The sequence below is a fragment of the Bufo bufo genome, chromosome 6 (genome assembly GCF_905171765.1).
Source record: "Bufo bufo chromosome 6, aBufBuf1.1, whole genome shotgun sequence".
Classification (NCBI taxonomy): Eukaryota; Metazoa; Chordata; class Amphibia; order Anura; family Bufonidae; genus Bufo; species Bufo bufo.
This window is the reverse complement of record NC_053394.1, coordinates 205,080,000-205,103,971: the sequence shown is the minus strand read 5'-3', so window position 1 is coordinate 205,103,971 and position 23,972 is coordinate 205,080,000. Positions and strand designations below refer to the sequence as shown.

Genomic DNA, 23,972 nt, shown 5'->3' with positions numbered 1-23,972 from the left:
ATTCCAAAGAGAACCTTTCGGATTTCACAGGTCATTTTTTACAGAATTTGATTTCAAACTCCTTACCACACATTTGGGCCCCTAGAATGCCAGGGCAGTATAACTACCCCACAAGTGACCCCATTTTGGAAAGAAGAGACCCCAAGGTATTCGCTGATGGGCATAGTGAGTTCATAGAACTTTTTATTTTTTGTCACAAGTTAGTGGAATATGAGACTTTGTAAGGAAAAAAAAAAAAAAAAAAAAATCATCATTTTCCGCTAACTTGTGACAAAAAATAAAAAGTTCTATGAACTCACTATGCCCATCAGCGAATACCTTAGGGTGTGTACTTTCAGAAATGGGGTCATTTGTGGGGTGTTTGTACTGTCTGGGCATTGTAGAACCTCAGGAAACATGACAGGTGCTCAGAAAGTCAGAGCTGCTTCAAAAAGCGGAAATTCACATTTTTGTACCATAGTTTGTAAACGCTATAACTTTTACCCAAACCATTTTTTTTTTACCAAAACATTTTTTTTTTATCAAAGACATGTAGAACTATAAATTTAGAGCAAAATTTCTATATGGATGTCGTTTTTTTTGCAAAATTTTACAACTGAAAGTGAAAAATGTCATTTTTTTGCAAAAAAATCGTTAAATTTCGATTAAAAACAAAAAAAGTAAAAATGTCAGCAGCAATGAAATACCACCAAATGAAAGCTCTATTAGTGAGAAGAAAAGGAGGTAAAATTCATTTGGGTGGTAAGTTGCATGACCGAGCAATAAACGGTGAAAGTAGTGTAGGTCAGAAGTGTAAAAAGTGGCCTGGTCTTTCAGGGTGTTTAAGCACTGGGGGCTGAGGTGGTTAAGGAGGTCTTCACCGCTGAAGGGATCAGAAAGAAGACTGCTGCTTGTTCCAAATTCTGAGAATACATGACTGGAGAGATCGGAAGTGGGATTGGCTCCAAGGGACGGACGGAATGCAGGACGAGAGAAGACCTAGAAGACTCATGGCTTCCCTTATGGGACAAGACCTCCTGTTCTGAAATCGTCGGACCTTCAACTGGAGGTTTCTGAACTTGTCTGGTGGGAGAAAGGTATGCTGAACCCGGGAATCCAGGACGACCCCCAAGAACTGGATCGTGCTGGAAGGTACAAGATTTGACTTCTTCTGGTTCACCAACCACCCTAGATCTTGGATAAGAGATAGGAAGGTTAGTGGGTCTGTTCTGAGTTTGTTCTCTGAATTTCCAATCAGGAGGAAATCGTCCAGGTATGGTATAATCACCAGTCCCTTGCGCCTCAGGAAGGCCACCATCTCGACCACCAGTTTCGAGAAGACTCTGGGAGCAGATGATATCCCAAAGGGAAGGGCCGTAAACTGGAAGTGACAGGTTACTCCCTTGTGATCTTGGATGGCAAATCTTAAAAACTTTTGAGTCTGGATGGATTGGGACGTGGTAGTAGGCATCCTGAAGATCTACTGAACACATCAGAGAATCTCTTGCTATTAAAGGAATCAGGGACTTTAGGGATTCCACCCTGAATTTCCGATATATTATGAATTTGTTCAGGGTCTTTAAATTTATAATAGTCCGGAATGAGCATTCTTTCTTCTCTAACAGGAAAAGATTTGAATAGAACCCCTGTCCTAGCTGTGTTGATGGAACCTGTACTATCACGTCCATCTCCAGAAGGCTCTGAATTCCCTGCAGGATCTTCTTGCGTACGTTGGAGGAGCTTGGGTTGGTAATGAAGCGGTCTGGGGGAGAACAAGAAAGTTTGATTCGGTATCCGAATTTTGTGATGTCCCGGACCCAAGGGTTCGGAGTAATGGACTCCCAAGGAGTCAGAAAATTCTTCAATCTCCCCCCGACTCTGGCGTCATTGTTTATCCGAGGATTTGCTTTGAGAGGAGGAAGGGTTATTTCTACCCCTGCCCCCTTTCGGATAGCTCCAGCGTCCTGACTTCCCCTTATCCCTATAAGATTTGTTCAGGTTGGTGGGGGCCCGAAATAGGGTCTCTCCTCTGGGAAGCCCTTTTTCTTGTCCGCAGCCTTTTCTAAGATACGGTCCAGTACAGGGTCAAAGACGTATTCCCCCGAGAACGGAATGGAGCATAATTTCGTTTTTGAAGTGTTGTCTCCTGACCAGCTCTTCATCCACAGAGCCCGGCAGGCCACGTTTGAGAGGCCAGCGTCTTTAGCTGCAAATCTGACAGATTCTGCCGAGGCATCTGCCATGAATGCCGTGGCGGACTTTAGTAAGGGGAGGGACCTTAAGATTTCTTCCCTAGGGGTGTTATCCCCAATGTGAGACTCTAATTTGTTTAGCCACAGTCCCATGGACCTTGCCACCGAGGTGGCGGCTATGTTTGCTTTTAAATTAAACATGGCGGCTTCCCACGATTTTTTTAAAAGACTATCTGCCTTTCTATCCATGGGGTCGCGTAACTGGGAAGTGTCCTCGAAGGGCAAGGCAGTCTTTTTGTTGACTTTTGCCACTTGAATATCAATTTTGGGTGTTTCATTGAAAATCTTTCCTTCGTTAGGGTCAAATAATAGACAATTCCTGAAGGACCTGGACACCCCCAAGCGCTACTCTGGATTGGACCATTCATCAAGTACCATATCTCGTATGTTTTCGTTGATCGGAAAAACCCGGGTTTTTTTAACCCGGAGTCTCCCGAACATCTCATTCTGCACGGAGTGGGCTTTTGGGGCCTCTTCTACCCCCATGGTTGCCCAAACTGCCCTTAGAAGGTCTGGCATTTCTTCCAATGAAAAAAAGAATTTTCTATCTGATTCGGAAGACTCAATATCAGAGGATGCCTCCCCATCTTCCCAGGCTCTGGATGATGAAGCATTTTCCGCTATCTCCTCCGAATCCAATAAAGAAGGAGATGGTCACCTCCGATTTTTGGTGGAGGCGAGTCTCTGGGTAAAGAGGAAATTTGGGATAAGAAGGATTTAACCTCCTCGTGTATCATGGATCTCAACTCGTCAAAAAAGGAAGACTGTTCTTCAGAAATAACGCTAGAGATACAGTCCTTGCATAATCTCTTGCGGTATTCGTCCGGAAGCCGTTTGAGGCAGGACACACACTTAGCTGGCTTCCTGACTTTTTTCTGCGCCTCCTTAGGGACCTGGGAAGAATAACCCCAATCAGCCATGATAAATACACACGGGGATATATAGCCTGAAGCCCCAAGCCAGAGAGGTGGAGGAACGAGCAACCTGGTACAGTGTCTTAAAAGAAGTAACAGGGCGGAAAAAAAAACGCTTCCCCACAGGGGAACTTACGGCAGGCGGCACAGAATGGTCTCCAGGGGAGCGGGGCTCGGTCGACATGACGGCACACTCGCTCACACACACCGCTGAGACGATCGGCGCTTGTAATGCTGGCGCCAAAGTTTTAAACTGGAGACGCTTCCTGAATGACGTCGCTTCCTTCGTCCACCGGAAGTGACGTCTGTCGCTTACCTGAAGCGCTTAGGCGCGCACCCGGCTACAGCCATGGAGGCCCGGCGGGAGATCGCGGCCCGGGAGCAGGCTCACATATCGTAATGGAGCGAGGTCTCCCTCCTTCACCCCTGCCCAGCATTAGTACACGGACCGCAGGGAGAACACCAGGTAAGGTGTTTACGAGGTCCATCATCTTCATCTCCCCACAGGGAGACTCTCTCTGCCGCTGTCCTCTGTAGGGACAGGAAACACTGGTGCTTGTGGTGGGAGGGGGGGGATTTAAACCCTCTATGTTCCTGCCCCTACAGAGGTCAGGGGTCAATCTCCTAGTGGCCGTCGTATTGATGAGGTGGAAACCTTATGTCATTCCTTTCCTTCTGCGCCCTGCCGTGTGCCTGTACAGCAGTTTACGACCACATATGGGGTGTTTCTGTAAATTACAGAATCAGGGCCATAAATATTAAGTTTTGTTTGGCTGTTAACCCTTGCTTTGTAACTGGAAAAAAATATTAAAATGGGAAATCTGCCAAAAAAGTTACATTTTGAAATTGTATCTCTATTTTCCATTAATTCTTGTGGAACACCTAAAGGGTTAATCAGTTTTAAATACCTGGAGGGGTGTAGTTTCTAGAATGGGGTAATTTTTGGGTGGTTTCTATTATGTAAGCCTCACAAAGTGACTTCAGACCTGAACTGGTCCTTAAAAAGTGGGTTTTTGAAAATTTCTGAAAAATTTCAAGATTTGCTTCTAAACTTCTAAGCCTTGTAACGTCCCCAAAAAATAAAATATTCCCAAAATGATCCAAACATGAAGTAGACATATGGGGAATGTAAAGTAATAACTATTTTTGGAGGTATTACTGTGTATTATAGAAGTAGAGAAATGTAAACTTAAAAATTTGCTAATTTTTCAAATTTTTGGGTAAATTTGGTATTTTTTTTATAAATAAAAAAGATTTTTTTTTACTCCATTTTACCAGTGTCATGAAGTACAATATGTGACGAAAAAACAATCTCAGAATGGCCTGGATAAGTCTAAGCGTTTTTAAGTTATCACCACATAAAGCGACACTGGTCAGATTTGCAAAAAATGGCCTGTTCCTCAAGGTGAAAATTGGCCCGCTCCCTAAGGGGTTAAGTATCGTTTCCATTAATTTACCCACTACTGATGTCAGGCTTACTGGCCTATAGTTGCCCGGTTCCTCCCTACTACCTTTGTTGTAAATGGGCACAACATTTGCCAATTTCCAATCTTTTGGGGCGACTCCTGTGATTGCTTAAATAAATCTGTTAATGGTTTTGCTAGTTCACCGCTAAGCTCTTTTAATAGCTTTGGGTGTATCCCATCAGGCACCTGTAACTTATTTGTGTTAATTTTAGACAGCTGACTTAGAACCTCTTCCTCTGTAAAGACACATGCATCAAAAGATACATTAGTCTTCCTCCCTGAGGTCTTTTTCCTTCATGAAAACTGAACAGAAGGATTCATTGAGGCAGTCAGCCAGTTCGTTATCTTCTTCCATATACCTTCCTTTTGTTTTTAATTTGGTAATTCCTTGTTTTAGTTTCCTTTTTTCATTTATGTATCTGAAGAATGTCTTATCACCTTTTTTCACTGACTGAGCTAATTTCTCTTCTGCCTATGCTTTAGAAGCTCTTAAAACTTGCTTGGCCTCTCTCTGCCCAATCTTATGAATTTGCCTGTCATCCTCGTTTTATTTTTATTTTTTATTCCTAAATGCTGTTTTTTTGTTTTTAATGATTTTGGCCACTTCTGCTGAGTACCACACAGTGGTCTCTTCTTTTTTTGCTTTTACTGACAAGCCTAATGCAATTATCTGTTGCCTTCAATAGTGCCACTTTTTAGTCCCATTTCTCCTGGACTCAATTGAAACTGTTCCAATCTGATAGAGACACATATTCCACTAATCTAATTTTAGGCTACTTTCACACTAGCGTTGTTTTAATCCGGCGTTCAATTCAGACACCGGAACTGCCCGCCGGATCCGGAAAAACGTGTGAAAACGGATTACATTTGAATCCTGATCAGGATTTTGATCACAATGAAAAAATGCATTGGAAAAAACGGATCCGCCATTTATGGACTAATTTTCTTTCACATTTTTCGGGTTTAACATGTAAAAGCCGGATCCGGTTTGACTGAACACACAGCGCCGGATCCGGTGTTAATGCAAGTCAATGGGAAAAAGACCGGATCCAACGTTCAGTCAAAGTGTTCAGGATTTTTGGCCGGAGGTAAAAATACAACATGCTACGTTTTTCTGAAAAGCCTTATCAGTCAAAAAGACTGAACTGAAGACATCCTGAACGGATTACTCTCCATTCAGAATGCATTAGGATAAAACTGATCAGTTCTTTTCCGGATTTGAGCCCCTAGGACGGAACTCAGCGCCGGAAAAGAAAAACGCTAGTGTGAAAGTACCCTTAGAAAAGTCTGTTTTTCTAAAATCTAAAACTTTTTTTTTGTGTGGTTTGACTCAGTCACTGTACTTATAGTAAACCACACTGACTGGTGATCACTAGATCCCAAGCTTTCCCTTACAGTAATATCCGATAAATTCTTATTTGTGAATACCAAATCTGAAATGGCCTCCTTCCGGGTTGGCTCCCCAACTACTTGCTGTAGAGATAATCCCAGAAGGGAATTTAGAATATCTGTACTCCTGGCAGAACTAGCTATTTTGGTTTTCCAGTTTACATCAGGAAGATTAAAGTCTCCCATAATGATAACTTCCCCTTTCAACGTCATTTTAGCTATTTTCTCAACTAGTAGATCATTAATTCTTTGACTTGGCTAGGTGGTCTATATATCACACGTACACGATTTACCTTATGATTATCAAGCTGCAACGTAACCCAAACTGACTCTAAATTGGTCTCGCTAACTTGTATTAAATTAGATTTTATGCTATTTTTCACATACAGGGCCAGCCCTCCCCTTTTCTTGCCTTCTCTGTCTTTCCTATGTGCATGCCTATGTGCGCTTCCAGGGTTCCAGCCACCAGAGACCAACACTTTTTCCTGCACAAGCACGACCACCACTGATGGATTGCAGGGTGGTTGTAAACCACAGGATACGAGCATTGATTAATGAGATGGAAAAACGAATCAAGCCAGCAAAGGAGGCAATATGGACAATCAACATACATTAGTGAGTTCCCTCTATTAACTTTGTCTACATGATACATGCCATTTGTCAAAGTGAGGCAACCCCTTTAACCACCCCTAATAATAAAAACAAAAAACAAAACATACTCTACGGCCCAGCTGCTGCTCCATTACCACCTCATTTTGCAGGGAGCAAACTATGCATTTTTTTCTGTGACCACTGGACAATCACAGGCCACAGGTGCACACTAAGGCCAGACATCCCCTTTAAAGCATACAAACTTAAATGTGGATAGGCCACCTGCTCAAGAGCAGAAAATCTACAACAAAAACCCAGCAAAGTCTGCATGTGTCACGTCGATTTGGAGCAGAACTGCATTGCAAAGGGTCAAATCCATAGTGGAAATCTGCTACATAAATTTACATACTATGGAATTAAAATCCATATTGCAGGTCTATTTACACTGCAGATTATTAATATTAGTTATTTTGCAACATGTGGATGACTCTTAAACTCTCATCCTGCTTGAAGAGTCTGTAAAATCCACAGTGTACCTGTTCCATGTGTTTTCCAGGAATTTATCCCAGATTTTACTTCTGGCCCCTATCACCTAATAAATGATTCATACTTATCTTCTTTCCCCACCACTCCGTTCCTACTCCCTGGCTCCTGTTCAGCTCCAGATTGTTTTCTTCTGGCCAAGGTATTGACTGACTTAAGTGGGGATGTGCTGATTGGGGAAGTATCACCTCTGAAGCCAGTGGTTGGATGCAGTGGAGCAGGTGACCATGCATATGCCTGACCGGAAGTAAACTAGCTGGGAAACAAAAGATGGACACATGGGAGCAAGGGTACAGGACCCGAGCAGTGGGGAGCAGGTAAATGTGGATATTTCAATAGCGGACATCAGTTAAAAGTTAGGTATTTCCAGGAAAACTCCTTAGAAGGGAGAAAAAAAACCACCCCTTTTGGGAACCTGCCCATTGGGTTGATTTTTCCTTCACAAAGCAGAAATAAGAAATTACCACATTTCTCTGGAAAATTATCAGCAAAATCTGTTTTTATAATATGCAGATAATGCTGTGGTTTTCACTGTGTCTTTTACCACTATACATTAAAGGGCATCTTTTACCTATGAAAATGGCTGATGTGTGGCATGTGTAGCTGAAACACATGTTAAAATGATGTATAAATATATGCAAATTAGCCTCTCAGAGCAACAGGGGCATTGCCATTACACCTAGAGGCTCTGCCCTCTCTGCAACAGCAGCACCCTCTTCACTTTCATTGGCAGGGCCAGGCATTTGAAAATGCGATCACCCCAGGACCTGTCAACCAAAGGGGAGAGGGTGTGGCAGTTACAGAGAAAGCAGAAGCTCTAGGTGTAATGGCAACGTCCTCATATTAAATCATTTCTCTCAGCAATGCGGTCACATATGAACATGGGTCCAAGACCGATACCTTCAGTTGCCAAGTCCACATGCAACAAGTCCGTTTCATAAATACAAATCTGCTGACAGATTCACACAGAAAATCCACAACAAATGAGCTGTGTATAGGTGGACTTAAAGGAGTTTTCCAAGCCTCAAAACCTGTCCCCGGTCATTAATATCAGAACGTTGAGGGTCTCACCCCATTGATCAGCAGTCTGAAGGGCCGCAGCACTTTGAGGAGGGCGACAGCTTCCTCATACTATATCAAGTATAGTCTAGTGGTTGTGCCTGGTATTGCAGTTTACCCATTTACTTTAATAGGAATGAGCTGCACAAAGGCCATGATGTAACTGGCCTGGGAAGAGGGGGCTCTGATTGGAAATAATGCCAGTAGTTGGACCACCACCAGATAATTGAGGATAGTTAATCGATATTTAAAGCATGCATCCTCTCTATTCAGTGCTATGGGACATCCAAAAATAACAACCAGCGCTTAGCCATTTCGGATGTGCTACAGCAGTGACTGGAGGGGTGGTTGCACACGTGTGGCTTGTTATCCATTTACTTTAGAGTCCTGTTATTAAGATAGGAGTGGAAACCACATCTGTTGGACATTTATTGCATGTAATATCAATATGCCATAAATGTTCGATATGAAATATCCTTTTTAGGCTGGGTTCAAATCACATTTTTGCCGTACGTTTAATGCGAATCGACTTTGGATGTTTCATCCAAAGTCGTTTCGCTCATCTCTAATGGCTACGCTCACACCATGTTCAATTTTTCGTTCTCTATACTAAATCAATGGAATTAAGCATTCTTCAAAATTTACAGTTGATGTAATTTCGCATTCTATGCCACAGATGCTATATTTAAAACTATGCTCAGACCTGCAACGGACACTTGTATGCTATTTATGCTCCCCCCCTCTCAGACACAGGGTGGTAAGTTATAAAGAGCTATGTAGGTGTGATAGGGGTATTGAGGAGAGGCATATCAGTTCCCTGACTAAGGAAATGAGACACATGAGGGTTCATCTTGCCAGATTAACATTTGCATTCGGCACTGTACCACCTTATATGCACTTTGTATATTTGCCCAATTGCTGGTCTGAATACATGATGTTTGCATACACACTTGCACTCTTGGATGTTAAATTACTGCAATTAAAAGCGTGTTCTGAGACTTTAATATGGATGACCTATCCTCAGAATAGGTCACCAGTACCTGATCAGTGGGGTCTGACACTAGGGGCCCTGCCAATCAGCTGTTTGAGAAGGCAACAGCGCTTGTAGCACAGCAGCCTTCTCTCTGCTTTTCCTAGGCCAATGACGACACGTTCATCGATCATGTGGCCTAGGTGCAGCTCAGAAGTGAATGGGGCTGAGCGCAATACCAAGCACAGACACTACACAATGTACGTCACAGTGCTTGGTAAGCTGCAAAAAGGCAGGACTGCTGGTGCCTTCTCAAACAGCTGATCGGCGGTCCCGGGTGTTGGACCTCCACTGATCAGATACTGATGACCTATCCTTCAGTTTTAAAGAGGACCTTTCACTAGAATAAAAAAAGTAAACTAAGCATACAGACATGGAGAGCGGCACCCAGGGATCTCCCTGCACTTACTATTATCCCTGGGCGCCGCTCCGTTCTCCCGGTATAGGCTCCGGTAGCTTCATATGTTCGGTTCAACTGGGTGGAGCCTGCCGGCGTCTCCTTCTCCCAGGCTGTAGCGCTGGCCAATCGCAGCGCTCAGCTCAAAGCCGGAGAGAAAAAAAAAAAACTCAGGCTATGAACTGAGCGCTGCGATTAGCCATCACTACAGCCTGGGAGAAGGAGACGCCGGCAGGCTCCACCCAGTTGAACCAAACTTATGAAGCTACCGGAGCCTATACCGGGAGAACGGAGCGGCGCCCAGGGATAATAGTAAGTGCAGGGAGATCCCTGGGCGCCGCTCTCCATGTCTGTATGCTTAGTTTACTTTTTTTAATTCTAGTGAAAGGTCCTCTTTAATGCTGTATGGAGATTTGTCTCTTAGGTATTCATTTCTGCATCTTTAACCCCTTATGGACCCACGCTGTACAACGGCACGGACACGGCAGTAACTGAAAGCCGGTCCCCTGCTGCATCAGTCAAAACACTGATGCCGTTAGAGAGAATCTTTTGAGGACTATTCTCCTTATGTTTTACTTCATATGTGTCCTTGACATGTGTAGGGCTGCGCCCCACACTTAATTCGTCTGCTTATTCATAAAAATGTGAAACTTAAAGAAAAAGAAAAAAAAAAAAAAACACACCAATGCCGGCGTATTAACCTCTTGTATGCCGCAGTCAAAGCTTTGGCATCAGGGCTTGCCTACTACAGAAGCCTGTGAGATCCAGCCCTTAGGATGGGTCTCACAGGCAGGCTGACAGTCTAAAAGCTGACAGCCAATACATTACAATACAGGTTGCATTGTAATGAGACCCCAGAAGTTGAAGTCCCAGAGTGGGACAAAAATAAAAAGTTTAAAAAAGTTTTTCATAAAAAAAATACAAGTTTCAAGAAAAAAAACAACAACAAAAAAAACAGACATATTGGATATTGCCGCGTCCGTAATGACCGGCTCTATAAAAATATCACATGATCCACTCCCTCACCTGTATGCCGTAAAAAAATAAAATAAAAAAAACTGTGCTAAAACAACCATTTTTTGTCACCTTATAATCACAAAAAGTGCAACAACAAGCAATCAAAAAGGCGTATGCCCCCCAAAATAGTACAAATCAAACCAACTCATCCCGCAAATGAGCCCCTACATAAAACAATCAAGCAAAAAATAAAAAATAAAATATGGCTCTAAGAATATGGAGACACTAAAATATGATAGTTTCAAAAATGCTTTTGTGTTAAAAATGAAAAAAATAAAAATAAAAAGTAGACATATTGGGTAGCGCCATGTCCGTAACAACCAGGTCTTTTAAAATATCACATGACCTAACCTCTCAGGTGAACACCGTAAAAATAAAATAAAAACTGTCAAAAAAGCAATTTTTTGTCACCTTACATCACAAAGTGTAATACAAGCGATCAAAAATTCATATGCACCCCAAAATAGTACAAATCAAACCATCATCTCATCCTGCAAAATATGAGACCCTACCTAAGACAATCGCCCAAAAAATAAAACAATGGCTTTCAGAATATGAAGACACAAAATTATTTTTTTTTTAAAATGCTTTATTATGGAAAACTGAAACAACCAAAATAAAGTAGTCATATTTGGTATTGTCGCGTCGATAACAACCTACTCTATAAAAATAGCACATGATCTAACCTGTCAGATGAACATTGTAAAAAAACAAAAAAACAGTGCCAAAACAGCTATTTTGTGTCACCTTGCCTCACAAAGTGTAATATTGAGCAACCAAAAATCATATGAACCTTAAAATAGTACCAACAAAACTGCCACCTTATTCCGTAGTTTCCAAACTTGGGTCACTTTTTTGGAGTTTCTACTCTAGGGGTGCATTAGGGGGTCTTCAATTGTGAAATGTTCCCTCCAAAAACCACATGGCGCTCCTTTCCTTCTGCGCTCTGACGTGTGCCCGTACAGCAGTTTACAGAAACCCCATTTATGATCGTAAACTACAGAATCATGGTAATAAATACTGAGTTTTGTTTGGCTGTTAACCCTTGCTTTGTTAGCGGAAAAAAAAAATGGATTAAAATGGAAAATCTTCCAAAAAAGTTAAACACTGAAATTTCCTCCACATTTTCCTTTAATTCTTGTGGAACACCTAAAGGGTTAAAGTTTGTAAATCATTTTTATACCTTGAGTGGTGTAGTTTTCGAAAATGGGGCCATTTATGGGTGGTTTCTATTATGTAATCCCCATAAAGTGACTTCAGACCTGAAAATTGGGTTTTGGAAATTTTCTTAAACATTTTAAGATTTGCTTCTAAACTTCTAAGGGTACTTTCACTCTAGCGTTGAGGGAACTGCGTGCCGGATCTGGAAATTCTTATGCAAACTGATATCCTTTTTTTTCCGGATCTGTTAGACTTATTCATTGAAGTACCGGATCAGTCTTTCCAGGATCATCCGGAATAACGGATCCGGTATTTAATTTTTTCAAAGCTAGATCCGGCGATGAGGCAATTTCCGGAACACTTGGTACCGGATCCGGCATTAATACATTTCAATGGAAAGTAATGCCGGATCCGGCAAGTGCTGTAGTGTTCTGGGATTTTGTCCGGAAAAAACACTGCAGCTGCAGTATTTTGTCTTGTGAAATACCGTACAAGGGACAGAACTGAAGACCGCCCGATGCATACTGAACGGGTTGCTTTCCATTCAGAATGCATTAGGACATGCGTTTTTTCCCAGTATTGAGACCCTTTACCAGATTTCAATACCAGAAAAAATAAAAAAAAGAACGCTAGTGTGAAAGTACCGTAAGCCTTCTAACATACCAAGCCTCCTAACATTTCATTTACAAAATGAAACAAACATGAAGTAGACATATGGGAAATGTAAAGTAATAACTATTTTAGGAGGTATCACTATCTGTCTTAAAAGCAGAGAATCGAAATTTAGAAAATTGCTAATTTTTCTACATTTTTGGTAAATTTGGTATTTTTTTTAAGAATAAAAATGAAATATTTTGACTCAAATTTACCACTGTCATGAAGCACAATATGTGACAAGTAAATCTCAGAATGGCTTGGATAAGTAAAAGCATTTTAAAGTTATCACAAACTGACACGTCAGATTTGCAAAAAATTGCCTGGTTCTTAAGGTGATAAATAGCAGGGTCCTAAAGGGGTTAAAAACATTTAAAATTAGCAATCCGAAGTCGGGTTTGGTACAGGTAGACGTTGGATTGCTATTTTAAAATGTTTTTAAAGACAGAAGTGATTACAGAATTCATTCACCAGAGTCTTGCACGATTTTTAGCTGAAATGAATTTTGCCTCCATGGAGGCAATACATTATAATGCTGTACAAAGACAGCATGAAAATCGAAGTGTTTGACCAAATCGACTTGGGATCTATGATCTGAAGCTTGATTTGCTCAACATTAGTCATCAGTATGAAGTATTGGAAAACCTTTTAACTAACAACTATTGCGTATATATAAATTCTTGCTAAAATGTATTGAGTACTAGCCCTTCCTGTGCTGCGCCATATATGCGTTTAACATGTATTTTAATAAAGACATTTATATTATAATTAGTAGTGCTGTCAATCTTCATAAGTTTGCATGTCGGATAGAAATATTGTGAGAAGGTGCAAGCTGACCTGCTTTCACCTGTGATGCATGCCGCACAGGTGCCTGTTGGTTGCTCACTCTGCTCATAGTAGTGGGCATCAACATGTGTCTCTTCTGTTTTCTTTTTCAAGATTTCTCCAAACTTGTCTTTACCAATGCATCCAAAAAAAGTGGCCACCTTATAAGGTTTCTGAATCATCCACTGTAATATAAAAGATTCAAATGTTTACTATAAATCAAAGGAGAGTTTCTGCAGCAGGATTAAAGGCAATGGACACCTTTAGGCTACTTTCACACTTGCGTTCAGAGCGGGTCCGTCTGGTGTCTGCACAGACGGATCCGCTCCTATAATGCAGACGTTTGGATCCGTTCAGAACGGATCCGTCTGCATTATAGTTTAGAAAAAATTCTAAGTGTTAAAGTTGTCTGAGCGGATCCGTTCAGACTTTACATTGAAAGTCAATGGGGGACGGATCCGTTTGAAAATTGAGCCATATTGTGTCAACTTCAAACGGATCCGTCCCCATTGACTTACATTGTAAGTCTGGACGGATCCGTTTGCCTCCGCACGGCCAGGCGGACACCAAAACGCTGCAAGCTGCATTCGGGTGTCTGCTTGCTGAGCGGAGCGGAGGTTGAACGCTGCCAGACTGATGCATTCTCAACGGATCCGCATCCACTCAGAATGCATTGGGGCAGTACGAATGCGTTCGGGGCCGCTTGTGAGAGCCTTCAAACGGAGCTCACAAGCGGAGCCCCGAACGCTAGTGTGAAAGTAGCCTCAGAGGCATCTTTATCACTGCATCCTGCTAATTTTGGGATAAAAATTTTGGGACTTTTTTTAGTCTACAGATTCAGTATAACTGCAGACTATTGCTATCCCATTCTCAGTGAAGCTGCTCTGATTGATCTATATCCCTCATCTCTGAACTCCTTAATGCTCATGAACACTAATTTAAAGCGGTCATCTCACTTCATGTCATTTATTATTTAGACAAAGTTAATACAAGGCACTTACTAATGTGTAGTGATTTTCCACATCGCCTACTTTGCGTCACATACACTGCTCGTATCCGTGGTTACGACAACACTGCAATCCAGCAGCAATGGCTGTGCTTGCACACTATACGAATGTCTGCCAGATTTCAAATAGGCAGACACTTTTTCCTATAATGTGCAAGCACAGCAGTGCTGCTGGATTACAGGGTGGTTGTAACCATGGATACGAGCAGTGTATAATGTGATGAAAAAGTGAATCAACCCAGAAATCACAATACATTAAGTGCCTTGTATTAAATACACAATAAATGTAATTTCCTGAAGTGAGATAAACCAGTTAAGCTGAATTCTAATCAAACTGATAAGAATTTAGCTATAATGATAATTTAAGAGCTGTTAGGAACGATGAGGGATACAGGTTGTGCCTTCAGAGCAGCTCTGGTGGATTCACTGTGAAGCAGAAAGTAGCAGTTGTAGAGGGAAAAACACTTGAAAATTTTTAAAGACTAATTGAAAAATTATTTTAGCCCAAATTAGTATAATGCAATGATGCCACAAATTGCCCCCAAAGGCGTCCATAGCATTTAGGGTACTGCTACACTGCTGACAGCCAGGAGTAGTGGTGATCCCGAAGAAATAAATGGGACCGCTGCGCCAGTCGCATTGTCCGTGATCAGTGTCGCCATGTAGCTGTACACAAAGTATATTGCTTGACAATTGACTAAAAATGTCAGGCTACTTTCACACTAATGTTTTTACTGGATTTGGCAGGGTTCAGCAAAAACGCTTCTGTTACTGATAATACAACTATCTGCATCTGTTATGAATGGATCCAGGTGTATTATCTTTACATTGCCAAGACTGATCAGTCATGAACTCCATTGAAAGTCAATGGGGGATGGATCAGTTTTCTATTGTGGCACAGAAAACTGATCCGTCCCCCATTGACTTGCATTGGTGATCATGCCAGATAAGTCTTGCTCTGCATCCCAGGACAGAAAGCAAACTACAACATGTTGCGGTTTGCTCTCCGGTATGAGAACGCAACTAAACAGAACGGAATGCATTTTTGAGCATTCCGTTCAGTTTTGTCCCCATTGACAATGAATAGGGACAAAACTGAAGCATTTTTTTTTTTCGGTATTGAGCCCCTATGACAGATCTCAATATTGGGAAACTAAAACGCTAGTGTGAAAGTAGCCCGAGTCAGATATGAATAAATAAAACAGAACTATAAAAGATCTACTAACAATTTCTGTTAAGCCACATTTTAACACACGAAAAATATTGTAAAGGGTACACCTTCACATATAAATATAGATTCACAGCCTGAAGGAACGTTACTAACAAAAATAAATAATTTATTAGGACTAATTTAATGGGTATAGATAAAATCAGGCATAAAGGAGATCAGTAGTGCGGAGAGGGATTACTTGATATTCCATCCAGCACTCTGATAGCCTGACTAGATAACCTGTGTATATATGGCAAGCATCCAGTGTTGGTTCACACAGATTGATATCAAGCCTAAGTACACAGGGTGTAATGAGCACAGCACTCAACCTAAGGCTCTTGACCAATCCACTACTGTAAAAGAACTGCTAATATGTATATTTATATGTAGCAATCTGGTGCATTGTCAGCACGGTAGGAGCAGCACAGTGGGTCCTGGTATGCCCCAACACTGCTCCCCTAGTGGCTGAGTGATGAGTCTGCTAGAAGGCGCTCACACATCGGCACTATTGTGATCACAATATAACTTCTGATTCATGCCCTGTGGAGTAAGCACATCTGACATTGCGATTTGCTCTACGCGTTTCAACATAAGTGAGTTACATGTCTCATCAGGAGCGAGCTACATATTATTTCAATGTCAGTACAATTGAAGCACTGCACTGTAGCGTGCGTCTCTTGGCGCTGTGATGGCCGTATGCGGCCAGCCACACGCCAGGTATAAGTAATCTAAGACCCGCCCCCACGAGGGTGGGTGCCGGCTCCAATATCCAATCAGCAACAGAGGCGCATCCCCTGACACGCTCCCTGATGTTACCGTCGCTCTCTTCAGCGTCATACCCTCACGGGGAGGAGCATAGTTATGCTCAAATGTAAAGAGAAATATTCTGATGCGGTCATAGAACAGTCAGATGACAGCGCTGGAAACTGCCGGTCAGGGTATTACACAGAGGCCGATCAGAGTAGGATGTCATCAATAAATGCTTGGATAAACCAAACAGCATAGTGAATTAAATTGTATAATTGAATACATCACACACACACAGTATGCGACATGATGGCGTTATATGGAATAAACGCTTAATATGGATAGACCCCAGACTCACTGCTCAAAACATGAACTCCATCTATTGGTCCATAAGAACCCTAGATGAAGCAGGCAAATGACAGTGCCTCATTTAGTCCCTTGGGGTGAACAGTATCTAGTTTGAAAATCCATTCTGTCTCCTTGCGGAGCAGTGACACATCAATGTCCCCTCCGCGAATGGATGTAGTGATATGTTCAATTCCCTGGACCCTCAGCACGTCTGGGTTACCCTCATGAAGCTCACACACATGACGTGCGACTGATGTATCGCGCTTATTCCTGATATCTAGTAGGTGTTCGCCAAAACGTCTTCGTAGCTCACGCCTGGTCTTCCTTACATACTGTACACCACACTCACAGGTGATAAGGTACACCACTCCCACTGATGTACATCTTATGAAGGATCTGATGGTGAATCTTTCGTCACCTGACTCATGAAATATGACCCCTTCATGATATTATTGCAGATGATACATTTGCCACATGGGAAGGTACCAGTGAGTGTGTTTTTGAGCCATGTGTCAGGTGTGGGATGTAGATAAATACTGTGGACCAGATTATTTATTTATATATATATATATATATATATATATATATATATATATATATATATATATCTATATCTATCTATATATATATTTAATCTATCTCTCTCTATATATATATATATATATATATATAAAATCTATCTCTCTATCTCTATCTAGATATAGATATATAGATATATATATATATATCTCTCTAGAGACGGAAGAAGTCGGACTGCACTCCAAAATAATAGTGAAAACAAACGGATTTATTCACCCATAATATGGCAAACTTGCGACGTTTCGGCTCACAAGAGCCTTCCTCAAGCATGGAGGTAGTGAAAGTGAGAGCATATAAAAGACATTTCATAAGTGTAGGACCAATCAAATTGAAGTTACAATTAGGATCCAATTACATACATCTGATACAAAAAACACAAAGTGCATGTGCATAAAGTGACATGTGCCATGTAATCTATATTCTCGGGAATAAATCCCTATTATGTGAAAATAATGCCAATAAAGATCATAATAAAAACAGTGATACAATAATGAGTACGGATCACAGAAATAGAACCTTAGGAAGCTATAGCGCCCACATAGACCATCGCGTTGGTTGAGCGTCTCCATCTTAATGCGCATGTCCAGACAAGCATCATCCTATGAGTCATAATGCAGAGAATGTGGCGCACAACGCCATCTTGTTTAAGGGCAAATTGCCCTATACATTTATACAGTACACCGATGTGAGCTGAACCAAATATCACCAGAATAAGGTAAGTAGCCATAGTAGGGATCTCCTACATGTGTCAGCAGATGGATCGGGATCCCGCCCCGCCGAGAAGGACACCGAACCAAACGGCCGTTGGTGTCGGGGGGGGGGGAACATTTCCATGGACCATATCGACACCAATGGCCTGACTGCTAACAATACTGTGGCCACAGGGAGATCATCCCTTAATAGAATGGAACAGCATCACACCAAAGAAATGATCAAAAATCTAAATCTGCAAATATAAAGGACTACAAATCTGGGCCTGCGCACAGAAGAGAGAACAATGGTGTCCCCTCTGGTCTCCGTTGCTTCCAAAAGGATATAGTTCACGGATCCGTATCCAATATCATGTGTATTAAAATGTTCTAAAAGGCAAAGAGAAAATATATGTCAGTATTTGTATATATTATATTGCAATTACAAATTAATCTTTCACAATTCTCCTGCACTATTATACTTTTGAAAGATGTATACCGCACAAGGGGAAGAGGGGAGCGAACCACAGATCTCAAGACTCTCACCTAAACTCAACATTAAGGCCTCTAGGGTACAAGCTATCCAGATCATAGATCCATCGCAATTCTCTTTTCTTAAGGATTGCTGAACGATCACCTCCTCTCCTAGGAAGTGCAATCTGATCAACAATCCAGCATCTTAGATCCCGTTCAGTGTGTTGTAGGGATCCAAAGTGCCTAGCAACTGGTAGATCGGTACGTTTTTTCCTAATGGAATTTCTATGGTTATTCAACCTCAACTTTAATTCTGTTGATGTTTCTCCAACATAGATTAGATTGCAAGGGCAAGCCAGCACGTAAATTACGTATGATGAAGAGCAGGTCAGATGGAATTTAATAGGATATTCTTTATTTGTAGAAGGATGTATGAAAGATCTGGATTTACAGATAAAGCGGCAATTGACGCAGCTGAGGCACGGATAACATCCAAGCCCCAACGGCGCCAATGTCCGCTGTAGACTGACCTTCTTAGGGCCAACATCTGCCCTCACTAGATGATCTTTGATGTTTTTATTTTTTCGATAAGATAGAAGTGGAGGAAGTCTAAATTCGGGTACATCCTGAATGGATTTACTTAGAATGCCCCAATTGTCCCTCAAAACACGCCCTATAGCCACACTATGGTCAGAAAATGTGGACATAAAAGGTATCCTACGTGCCTTCTGAGGGGCAATTGGGGCAATCTCCGTGTTGGTAAGAAGAATTGTTTTTTTGTTCATCCAACAATCGACGGGGATAGCCCCGTTCCTTAAATTTGCCTACCATCATATCCAAAGTAGTTGTAAGCTCAATCTGATCTGATACAATACGCTTAGTGCGTAAAAATTGTGAATAAGGTAGATGTTTGACTAGGCTACGGGGATGATTACTTTCAAACCGCAAGAGTGTGTTTCTATCAGTTGCCTTGACAAACAGGCCCGTATGAATAGAGCCGTCAGTCCATCGAACATTAGTGTCTAAAAATGACAGTTGTGTCTTTGAAAAAGATACTGTGTATTGAAGATCAGTATCAATACTATTTAAGTAAGCATGAAAATCAATCAATTGAGGTTCCGTACCTGTCCACAGGAGGAAGACGTCATCTATGTACCGCTACCACCTCAGAACATGCTGAAAGTGGTGGGATACATAGATAAAGTCCTCCTCCATGTGGCGCATATATATATTAGCGTACGTTGGGGCCACATTCGACCCCATCGCAACGCCACGCTTTTGATTATAGAAAGTATCTTGGAACAAGAAAATAGTTTTTCTCCAAAATCCGTCTCAACATGGTATTAATAAAATGCTTAGCATTTTGTGTTAAAGGCGACTCATCCAAATATTTATTGACTGCAGCGATACCCTTTTCATGTCCTATAGCGTGTATTGACGTGTATAGCGATACAACATCAAAGGACACAAAAGTAAGGCTCTGCACATCACTCACATCAGTACCTCTCAATTGCTGCAAAAAAATCACCTGTATCCTTGATGTATGATCTACCAGCTGTCGAGAAATCCCTTAACAATTTGTCCAAGAAAATGGCTATTTTGCTAAACACCGAATCAGAACCGGATACGATGGGGCGGCCGGGGGGGTCCACAAGACTTTTGTGGACTTTGGGCAATATGTATATAACTGGAGTGATGGGAAAGGATACCATCAAGTACTCCTTAAGCCCCTCATCAATGATGCCCCCGACCACCGCATCTGATAGGTTCTGACGGATCATACTCAAAATATAAAATTTTGGGTCACCATGTAATATACCATACACATTTGTATCACTCAGTTGACGTGTAATTTCTTTGACATATTTGGATGTATCAAGTATAACCACCCCTCCGCCTTTATCGGCTGGTTTGATAGTCAACTGGGAATTGTTTTTGAGTTGAGATAGGGCCTCAACCTCTGCAGTAGTCAGATTCGGATGGATGAATCTATTTCCCCAGAACGGGATTTGAGCGTTCTGATGTCTCTTAACTGCAGAAATGTAGGCCTCTACCGCAGGCTCATCTACAATAGGATAAAACGCACTTTTATTAGTTAAGCCCACTTTTTTTAGTGAGAGTTCACTAGAGCATACCTGTGCATTGGCAATACGACCCTTAAAAAACATTTTTAACTTAATAGAACGAAAAAAATAATTCAAATCCATTTCAAGGTTGAACCAATTTACCTTGGAACTAGGACAAAAGGTAAGTCCTTTGGATAAGACACTGTATTGAGCTTCAGTCAATTCCATAGAGAACAAGTTGAAGACTATTGTCTCTGTCTCTGGGATGATGCCTTCATCACTTGTAATCTGGTTCTGTTGTACCGCTGTTTTCCTTTGTCTTCTGAACCTTTTGCCTCCCCTTCTGGTTCTTGTTCTTTTCTTTTCTTGATATCCAGATCGCTTCCTAAAAAAGCCCTATCTTCATTTGTGGATGACGGTGTATTTTTTCTTTTCATTTTACTATTTTGATTAAAAGACATATGTGGTGGATCTGTCTGCCATGTATAGATATCACCTCTCTTGTAGTCTTCCGCATCACGGATCCATTTACTCCTTTTACCCTCCTCCAATTCCATTTGCATTTTGGACAACTGATTTTGTGTATCATCTTTAAAATGTGTATATATTAATCAGGGGATAATTGCACCTGTAGTACACGTTCCACCTCTATTAATTCATCGGTAAGTGAGGTTACTGCCAGCTGTAAAAAAATCAATGTTCAATAAAATATCTCTATCTCTAGATATATATATCTATATCTATATATATATATATATATATATATATATATATATAATTAGAAGAAAGCAGTACTGCACTCCAAATAAAGTGAAAAATCAGTGGAGCTTTATTCACCCATAACTTTGGCAACTTTGCGACGTTTCGGCTCACAAGAGCCTTCTTCCAGCTATATCTCTCTCTATATCTATACACTCAGCTAAAGAATTATTAGGAACACCATACTAATACGGTGTTGGACCCCCTTTTGCCTTCAGAACTGCCTTAATTCTACGTGGCATTGATTCAACAAGGTGCTGATGGCATTCTTTAGAAATGTTGGCCCATATTGATAGGATAGCATCTTGCAGCTGATGGAGATTTGAGGGATGCACATCCAGGGCACGAAGCTCCCGTTCCACCACATCCCAAAGATGCTCTATTGGGTTGAGATCTGGTGACTGTGGGGGCCATTTTAGTACAGTGAACTCATTGTCATGTTCAAGAAACCAATTTGAAATGATTTGAGCTTTGTGACATGGTGCATTATCCTGCTGGAGGTAGCCATCAGAGGATGGATACATGTTCTCATTCTGTTTACGCCAAATTCGGACTCTACCATTTGAATGTCTCAACAGAAATCGAGACTCATCAGACCAGGCAACATTTTTCCAGTCTTCAACAGTCCAATTTTGGTGAGCTTGTGCAAATTGTAGCCTCTTTTTCCTATTTATAGTGGAGATGAGTGGTACCCGGTGGGGTCTTCTGCTGTTGTAGCCCATCCGCCTCAAGGTTGTGCGTGTTGTGGCTTCACAAATGCTTTGCTGCATACCTCGGTTGTAACGAGTGGTTATTTCAGTCAACGTTGCTCTTCTATCAGCTTGAATCAGTCGGCCCATTCTCCTCTGACCTCTAGCATCCACAAGGCATTTTTGCCCACAGAACTGCCGCATACTGGATGTTTTTCCCTTTTCACACCATTCTTTGTAAACCCTAGAAATGGTTGTGCGTGAAAATCACAGTAACTGAGCAGATTGTGAAATACTCAGACCGGCCCGTCTGGCACCAACAACCATGCCGCACTCAAAATTGCTTAAATCACCTTTCTTTCCCATTCTGACATTCAGTTTGGAGTTCAGGAGATTGTCTTGACCAGGACCACACACCTAAATGCATTGAAGCAACTGCCATGTGATTGGTTGACTAGATAATTGCATTAATGAGAAATAGAACAGGTGTTCCTAATAATTCTTTAGGCGAGTGTATATATATATATATATATATATATATATATATATATATTTATTTTATTTTTTTCCCCCATATATACACATATCCCGCTACAGAAACTTCCTAGGGTCGGGAATAAACCAGGTTCTGTCACAGGCTTAAAGAAAACAGATTACTGGTAAGTGTAATCAAATCATTCTTTCTCGCCTATGACAGCATCCCTGGGCAATAGGCAAGAATTTGTCTAGGGTGGGACCACAGCCTGAAGTACTTTATGACCAAATGAAAGACCTTCATTAGAAGGTAACTGAAGTCTATAGGGCCTAAAAAATTTACGTGGAGAGCTCCAGGTAGCTGCCTTACAGATCTGCTCTAAAGAGGCTGAAGCGCTCTCTGCCCATGATGTGGAGACTGGTCTCGTAGAATGAGCCCCAACCCCCAAGGGCAGAATAACTCCTTTAGAAGAGTAGGCTAAGGAAATGGCCTGTCTAATCCACCTAGCAATAGACAGAGGAGGCTGCCGATCCTTTCCTTGATCCCTGAAACTAAATTAAACAAACGTGAGAAGGATCTCCTAGGCCGAGTGACCTGTAGATATTGCAGGATACACCTCCTAAAATCCAAACAGTGGTCTTCAGACTCATGTTTTTTTTTTTTTTTTTGGGAAGCACAGAAGGAAGGTAACACTATCTCCTGAGAACGATGAAAATGTGAAGAGACCTTTGGTAAAAAAAAAAAGAAGGATCAGGCAAAATCACAACCCGATCCTCCAGAATCACCAAATAGGGAGGGTCAACCAAGAGGGCAGCAATCTCACTGACCCTTCCAGCCTAGGTAATGACCAGAAGGAAGGGAAGCTTAAGGATGAGCAACTTCAGGGAGAATCTTATCCATAGTCTTGAAAGGGTCAGATGTGAGAGCAGAGAGGACCAAGTTTAAATCCCAGGGGGTTACTCTATTTTTACATACTGGAGATAATTTAGACACTGCTGTTAAAAAATCTTTTAATCCAAGGGTGAACTGCTAATTTAAATTCAAATAAGGTGCTTAAAGGCTGAAACCTGGACCTTCAATGTGCTGGGCCCAAGTCCTTCCTTCCACCCTTCTTGTAGGAAATCTAACACGAGCGGGATGTAGGGCGTCTCTAGAACATCCATAGGCTTTTTGGCGAATCTAAAAAAGGTCCTCCAAATCCTAAAGGTAAATCCTTTAGGTCCTCCAAAAGTGTCCCTTTTCCGACTGGCCAACAGAGTGTCTACTACTTCCTCAGAGAGACCTCTTCTCTTTAAAGTCTCCCTTTCAATAACCAGGCAGTCAGGTGCAGAATTCTCACCTCTGGGTGAAAAACTGGACCCCGAGATAGAAGCTCCTGGGATTCTGGAAGTACCCAAGGTGTTGCTATTGACATTTTGCGGAGCCAGGAAAAACCACACCCTTCTCGGCCAAAGAGAGCTATCACTATTACCGTGACCTCCTTGTCTCTGATCTTCTTGAGGACCCTTGGAAGCAGCTTTAGTGGGGGAAAGGTATACAGAAGACCCTGCTTCTAAGACTGGGCCATAGCATCCACCGCTTTCGGATGCTCCTCCGGAGAAAGAGAAAAGAAGACCTCTACTTTTCTGTTTGACCTGGTGGCAAAGAGATCCA

General features: G+C 41.6%; 1 protein-coding gene across 2 annotated transcripts in view; it reads right to left on the bottom strand.

Annotated features, from left to right (window-relative positions):
* ADK (adenosine kinase) overlaps window positions 1-23,972 on the bottom strand; it is a 448,015-nt gene that overhangs the window by 188,351 nt on the left and 235,692 nt on the right. For both annotated transcript variants that reach the window (XM_040434741.1, XM_040434742.1), the window contains exon 5: window positions 13,290-13,462. In XM_040434741.1, coding sequence (XP_040290675.1) covers window positions 13,290-13,462 — 173 coding nt within the window. The remainder of the gene's footprint in view (window positions 1-13,289; window positions 13,463-23,972) is intronic.